The 8156-nt window shown below is 39.4% G+C and overlaps 2 protein-coding genes across 2 annotated transcripts in view; both read left to right on the top strand.

Moving 5' to 3' along the window:
- Positions 1-8156, top strand: part of psip1a (PC4 and SFRS1 interacting protein 1a) — a 259251-nt gene that overhangs the window by 63922 nt on the left and 187173 nt on the right. The window lies entirely within an intron of this gene.
- Positions 1965-7030, top strand: pla2g12a (phospholipase A2, group XIIA). Its single transcript, XM_022202915.2, has 4 exons — positions 1965-2380; positions 2667-2743; positions 2913-3078; positions 6094-7030. Exons 1-4 carry the CDS (start codon positions 2113-2115, stop codon positions 6210-6212), a joined length of 630 nt encoding a protein of 209 aa, XP_022058607.2. The 5' UTR covers positions 1965-2112; the 3' UTR covers positions 6213-7030.

Raw genomic sequence — 8156 nt, 5'->3', positions numbered from 1 at the left:
CCCGCAGTTGTTTGAAATTATCACCTGTTGGCACTCTTCAGCAACTTTTCCTGGTCCACACCTTCAAAATCTGATCGGCAGGTTTCAAAGACCATTCTATCTGAGTCTGTTACAAACCTGAGGTAGCTGACTACTTTTAATACATCCCAGGGCTGCTTGTTCCAATATTACAGATGCAATTTTTATAGGCTGGTATTTCTCTTGTTGCCAACCAAATGTAATGATTCGACCAATTCTTTCCCACTTTTGCTGACCAAAATAGTGACGAAGATAAGGCACCTTAAAATCATTCCCCAGTGTGCACTGCTCATAAAAATCCTGCCAAAATGCAGAAAGCACATCTCTCAGGACTCCGCCTGCATCAACAGCCTTTTCCAGCCTTCCATCAGGAAGTACCACTTCGATAGAAACGTTCTCTAGCATGACATTTTCTTCACAAAAATGTGAAATAAGTTCTGTAAGGTACTGTCCACGATAAAGAACAAGAACTTTCTTTGTTCTCTGCCTATGAGCAATGGGCTCCTGTAACATATCAAGGAGTGGAAGAGAATGCACAGACCCATATAATGGCGGAGAAAGAGGTAAAGCGTCATCAAGATTGACACTGTTTATTGCAGAGATGTGCCCTGTGGAGAATGTGACAGTGCCACTATCCTCTAACACATCCACACTAGCTGCTCCATCAAACTCTTGCACACTGGACAAATCATTCATGTCAGCAGTGGGGTACAGTAAGGAAACATCATCGCTGCTTATGTCTGAAAGAGCATTGCTGCTTTCTACATATATGACATCAACAGTATTTGATACCTCAGCCTCTGCCAGAGTTGTGCTGGGATTGTGGTGAGTAGAGCCAGATGTCTGTTCCATGTTTTCAAAATCTTGTGCAGTTGTTCCACTGCTTTTGTCTGGCTGTGTGTCAATGCTACTGTCCGTCTTTATGGTTGTTAAGTAAAAATGCAAGAGTGGTGGCTTTGTTTGTTCATACAGTTGTCCAACTGTAATCTGCTCATCTAATGAGTGCTCCTGAAAATCAGTTACATCAACTACAAAATCTGTGATGCTGCCCTCTGCGTTTTTGACCTTAAAAAAACAGATTCACTGCCTTTTCAATCAACTCACAGGTTAATATTGGTTAATATTGTGCATAATTGGTTTGAGAATCATCCTGAGTTACTGGGTCAGGGTCATTGTTGACACATGGCTCAATGGGGGTCCAAGTAAGTGTCCAGAAACGGAGTTGGAAGGCTCCGCCATTCAGTCAGCACAGCATTTCAGATTAAAACTTCATCAGCTAACGATGCTGCTAAACCTGCAGTGTTTCCATTACTGTGTCTGATGATTAACTTCAACTACAAAACAGTGAACATCAGATGTAAAAAATGATGACATGAACCTGTCCAAAATGACTCCCGATCACTTTATTATGAAAAAAAATTCCTAAATTATTCCAGAATCCTTTATCATGACAAAGAAAAAATGGCTGAAAAGAATCCAAATTTCTTTATCATAATGAAAAATCCCAAATGATTTCTTTATCATGAAAAGTATGTCCGAAATGACAACATATGTGCTCAAGTACTGTACTAAAATTTAAGTTGAGATACTTGAAAGTGTTAAAAAAAAAATGCCACAGAATTTGTTGCTTGAGGCAGTTAATCTCAGACCTGTGTTCGAAACCAACCCTGCTGAAAACATAATGACTTAACTTTTACACTTTACAACGTCATCCCATGGACCAGATTGGACCCTCTGGCACTGTGATTTTGGGCCGCGGGCCACAGGTTTTAGGATTTAGGACTTATGGCAGCCCGTTGAACTGTGGGTAATGTAGGCCAGAATGTCTTTCTGTTAATCAACCTTTGAAATATAATAAAGTTGCGTTTTGTACAGCACTGACGTGTATCTCAGAGGATTTTTTTCTTCTTCCTTGCTGCGTGTGACATCATCTTATTTGTTTAGCAGCGGTCACGTGACACCGTGAAACCCGGAAGCTGCGGCGGTTGGGCTCGTGCCTCCTCCGTGTTGTTGTGGAAGCGAAATGAAAACAAGCAGAAGTGACACTTGAGATGCTCTCGAGGCGACGTTTTCAGGAATAAACCAGTGAAACCGATGTGTCGGGACGCGCTGCTCTCTGGCTCGGTCGCTCATCGGATAATGCGGCACTACGGCTACAAAATCTGCGTTTTGCTGTTGGGTTTGTACTTGTGCGGATGTTTTTCACATGTGTCCGCCTGCGACAATGAGCCAGAGACTCCAGACTGGAGGATGACTCTGAAAACTATCCGTAATGGAATACACAAAATTGATACGTACCTGAACGCAGCACTGGACCTGTTTGGGGGCGATGACGGACTGTGTCATTACAGATGTAGTGATGGTAAACTAGCTTCTGTTGATTGTGTAACAGTAATAATAGCTATGTTTTACTGTGAAGAGCCACCCCTGGTATCACACATCCTGACACATTTGGATATTATTTATTCATACATCTGCTGTGCCTGTAATATGTATCAACTTAATGAATTTTGAGTTTATAAAACCGCTGGGAGCTACAGAATCCCCCCGTATAACGCTCCTTGAGTGGCAATATGGTTATCTCTGTCAGCCAGATAATACACCGTGTAAGAACAAGAAACATCTTCACCTTTGCTCCTTGTTCACAGGGTACAAGCCAATTCCTCGTCCCGGATACAAGCAGCCACCACCCAACGGATGTGGCTCCCCACTGTTTGGGTTTCAGGTAATCCGACTATGTTTTGGGGATTGGAGGCATCCTAAGTGTCTGTGATACACAAATTGTACGCATGTGTACACAACACTTTTAGTTCAGAGCACAAGCTTGGACAATAAATGGAACCCAGCTGATAAATTGGCCTGAATTAGAAGTGTAACTGAGCTGCTGTTTCCAGTTTGATATAGGTATCCCATCCATGACCAAATGTTGTAACCAACATGACCGCTGCTATGACACCTGCGGCCGCGAGAAACACGAGTGTGACGACCAGTTCCAGGACTGTCTGGAGACCATCTGCAGGAATGTGCAAAGGACTCTGGGATTGGCTCAGAGCGTTCAAGGTAAGAAAGTGATGCGGAATGTCAAGTGACATCCTCCAGATTCTTGTCACTTTTTGCGGTAACAGCTTCCAGTGTTGTACTGCACTGTGAAGTGGACTTTATTGTCAACTAACTCCTTTTGAAGTGTGTTTCTTCCACCCATGACATCCCAGATAGCAAACTATGGGTGAATCAATGTTGAATATATGTTGAGACCTAACGTAGAAATTATACAGAAAGCGCAAGGTTGATAAAACGTTGAGTCAGCATTTGCTTACATAGATTACATGTTTGCAAACATAGATTCAACATTAATTAAACATTGACCTGTCAAACATTTTAATTAAACCAAAATACAATGTAGATTCAATGGTATCTTTTAAACACAAACTTCAATGTTGACAAAATGTTGTTGAATCAACGTTGATCCAACCATCAATCTTCCACTGTAACCAAAATTCAACCTTCTTAACCCGAATTCAACATTGATTTAACATCTTTTGTTATCTGGGTAAAGTGTGATTTATGGTTGAAAAGCAAACGTTGACTCAACATTTTATCAACCTTGCGCTTTCTGTATAATTTCTATGTTAGGTCTCAACATAGATTCAACATTGATTCACCCATACTTTGCTATCTGGGATCAAGCTGGTTGCATTATGTGGTAGTGAGACTTAACTTACTTAAATTATATTCTTAAAATGAACATGCTTTGAATGAACTTGAAAAAATCATGCAAACAATTTCCACATAATTAGATGGCTTTCTCTAGACATTATGCATTTCAGTTTGAATAAAGTGATTTACTCAAACTAGATTAACTTGATTTACTTAACTTTACCTGACAAATCTGAATTAAGTTGAACTAACTGGAAAAGGCTGGATCAACCCTTAGGAAATGAGTTATATGGACTCTATCAATTGAAGTTAACTCAAGTAAATTACATTGACTCCAACCAAAATAAATACGTGCAACTTAAATGAACTGAGTAAACTCAAATTTGCTAAGTTGGATGAAAATAATTATTTCATGCTTTATGAAAGCAATTTAGTCGTGGAAATTCTTTCCATATTTTTTTAAGTTAAAGATTGTAAATCAGAGAGGCTTTGCACACAAGGCAGCAGCTCATTTGCACTCTAACTGGGTTTTTTTGCTCTCAGATTGGTTATTGGGATCTTCTGCATAACCACCTGCATTTGCTTGAAACTTTGTGTCAAAGTATGGACAAATTGTATCTATGAAATTTTAGATTGACTTATCTTTTTTTTTTTTTTTAAATTGCCTTTCGACCCACTTTCAGCGTGTTTTCTGCACATCAAAATGTGAGGTTAAGTTTGGATGACGATATATACTGCCTGTCCAAAAAAAGTAACGTCGAGCGCTCTTAATATTTCATTGGACTGCCTTTAGCTCTGAGAACAACACACATTCGCCGTGGCATCATTTTGATGAGCTTATAATGAATGGCGTTAGAATGTAAAGTGTCCAGTATGTAAAGTAGTTTCATCAGCAGGCAGAGTGATGAAGTCCTTTTGTGATCTGATAGATCTAAACATATTGAAAAGTCTTGTTGCTGTGGGGAGGAATGCCCTCCTGTTCTGTTCCTAGGAGCTGCAGGGTTTTATCAGTCTGTTATCCACAGCTTTATGGAGGGGGTAGGAGGTGTTGTCCATGATGGCCAGCAGTTTGGTCAGCATCTTCTGCTCCATCACCTCCTCCAGGGTGACCACCACAGACTGCACTTTCCTGATGAGTTTCATCAGTCCTTTGGCATCTTTCGCCTTGATTCCTGCACTCCGTCATACTACAGCAAAGAAGATGGCGCTTACCACCACAGACTGATAAAACATCAGGAGCATGCAGTTGCATACATTGAAGGACTTGAGCCTCCTGAGGAAGTAGAGCCGACTCAGGCCCTTCTTGTAGACAGCTTCAGTGTTTGTCTCCATATGTGGTCCTGTGATAGACTGGTGACCTGTCCAGGGTGTCCTCTGTCTTCACCCTAAGTCGGCTGGGGTAGACTCCAGCCCTCCACAACCCTAATGAGGATACACCGGTGTAGATAATGGATGGATGGAATTAGAAAGGTAGTTGCTAGAGGTACGGACCCGTACTTTCCATTTGCCAATCAGATACGCGAGATCTGGTCACGTGACTCCCGGTAGACGCTAGCGATACGGACCCTAAACCTGACCCTAACACTAACCCTAACCTTAACCTTTGCTTACCTTTCAACAGTTTGCAGTGGTTAGCAGCTTCTTGACTCGCAAGACTTGCGTACGGGTCCGTATCTGTCTGGCAAATGGAAAGTGCCGTATCCGTAGGCCACAGGCTACAGATACGGGTCCATATCTGTAGACACTACCAATTAGAAAGCACATTGTTGTAGTACACAGTAGATCCAGCAGAGGGAAACATTGACTTGTATTTTAAATCCATGATTCTCAAGCCTTTTCTGGCATTGCACCTTCAGAAGCCAAAAATCTTTACAACCAGGATTTCCATCATTTGGTAACAATGATAGGGGAAGCAACACTACAAAAAAGGATCTGATTTAAATTTGTGTAAAATCTAGGTGAACACAACAACACCTGTTTGTTTTCCTCAACCATCTCTAATTCTGAGAACCACCATTTTAAATGTTGACAATATAGGCGCTGTAATCTGTGTTATTGGGATCACAATGAACCAAGCTGACAGTTCAATGTGGAATCATCACCACAACATCACGCTCATTTTATTAGCCACAAATTGGATTAAAGTATCTTCATTGCTTTGGTCTGGAATAAGATCATGATCATATGCCAAGTTTTATTTAGAGAGTTTAATCAAATCTGTTCTGCCACCTGGATCTCTGTGCTGCTGTCTCCTTTTTATTTGACTGAAGTCAGCTGGATTTTAAACTACGACAAAACCTGTATTTGTTCTCTGCTGTATTTAAATGTTTGCAAATCATTCACAGTAACCTGACACCCACCTCCTTCCTCTTGTTGTGTGTTTGCTCATATCGATCCTTGTTCTTTCCATCTTGACAGCATGTGAGTCAGCAGTGACTCTGCTTTTCGACGCTGTTATGCACTTGGGATGTAAGCCATATCTGGACAGTCAGCGAGACTCCTGTGTGTGTCAATATGAAATGAAGAGGGAGCTGTAACACCACCACTGGACTCAGGCTGAGGATCTGACTCCAACAGAAACTCAACGCTGAATAAACGCTGCCAGCAATAAACTTTTCTTTTCAGACTTGTAGGTTTTTCTCAGGGATAGAGCTTCTTTATCTGGCACTAATCTTTGTCCTTTGTCCTTTTTGTTAGTGTTTTAAAATATACGTGTTTGTACATTGAATGGGAAAGTGGACAATGAATATATATCTTGTGTAATTGATTATTTATATGCCATTAATTGTATTTAATGTGAATTTTCCCTGATGGTGCTTGATTTGGGACTTGGGAAAGATCCAGTCTTTAAAACAACACTTTATTTTATTTGTATGTTAAATCTTTATAATCTCCTAGTAAGTTTCCAGTTAAAAAAACAAAACACTACTGACTCTGTTTAGCTTGTACATGTTTAACTGATTTACACTAATTTATTAAAAGTAGAGCAACCTGAAGTTGTTTTTTTAAATCGATTTCTACATAGCCAAGAATACAATTCATCGCATATTAGGAATAATATTTGCAGCAATAAATTATTAATAAATATACATTTACTTGATTGTAGATGGAGCTGTTTGTCTCAGATGAAATAGAACCTGAATGAACTAAATTGTCTGATGTTCTTAGAATGTAAAGCTGCCATTTCTCCCATTTCCCTTAGAGGAACGTGTGATTATTATGTCAACATTGTGTGTTTCTGTTGCATAAAATGTAGGTTTCCGTTTATAAAATGTGGAGCAGAACACATTGGTTTACACTCATGTAGAAAACATCCGATAACTTGTCAGTCACAATAAAGCTTTTGTTGACATTTTTTTATGTATTGGTTGTGTGGGAAATTAATGCTTTAAGTGCCTATAATAATTAATCATGATGCTTAGAGAATAATTGTAGCACATTGACTTAAGCTATCTTTGCAAAACCATATATTAAGTGCCTATTATTTACATTTATTGCTTATACTAAGTGATTTCTAATGCATAGTGTGCCTTTGATATTTAGTAAAAATACAGTAACAGAAGTGGTAAATTACAGACTGTGACAAAACAAATATGACAGTTAATAGATAATACTAGATAATTGGTTGAATGCTTGTCGTGTAGATGCAGATCATTTGTTTTGCAGGGGAAGGCCTTGAAGCAGGCGGAGGAGAAGCGAGTCAACCAAAACTGCACCAGAAGGAACGGAGAGTCGCTCCACGTATCAAGTCAACGTGACCTAGAGAGATGCAACATTGTTAGACTATAAAATAGTGGGTCGGGGGAAGACCAGGCAGTCTGATTCTGCTTGAACTGACTGAACACTTGTTGGTTAAGGAAAGGCATTTCAGACCAAAAGCTCTGTATTGCACATTCAATCTTGGTGTAATAAATACTCTTTTGACTTAAGAAGAAGTCTCCTGACTACTCCATCAAAAGAACTGGGTGGAAATAGCCTAACACATAGTCTGTTTTATATTTTATTGTAGGATAGGCTGATTTTCAACAGTTGTCATTGGAGTTTTTTATTGTTTAATGATTTTGATAATAAGAAATAAGGCCAAATTCACCTGGAACTGACTGACTGGATCAGTTGTGCAATTCTTGCCAGCAAAGTCAAAGTAGAGTCCATTCAGACGTGATAAGACTAAGCATCAACTTTAACTACCCTGATTATTAGTTTCTATTTGACAAAGAATCAAAGGACATATTGGGAAATATTGTCCTGTTCACATGATAACTAATCAACTAAAACTAATCAAGCTGCCTGGTGAGTGAAGTGAAAACTGAAGATATAATAACTAAAACAGTCCTTTAATAAATGCCATTGTCAAGATTAGATGTGTTTAAGGAGGTTGTATAAAAAGTGTGCGTTTTTAATGTTTTTTTCTATCAACTTCATATGAATGTAGGCTAAATATTCATCACTTAACAACGTGCAGCCTCTAAAAGGATGACCAC

Source organism: Acanthochromis polyacanthus, chromosome 3 (assembly GCF_021347895.1).
Source record: "Acanthochromis polyacanthus isolate Apoly-LR-REF ecotype Palm Island chromosome 3, KAUST_Apoly_ChrSc, whole genome shotgun sequence".
Lineage (NCBI taxonomy): Eukaryota > Metazoa > Chordata > Actinopteri > Pomacentridae > Acanthochromis > Acanthochromis polyacanthus.
This window is presented reverse-complemented; position numbering and strand designations above follow the sequence as displayed.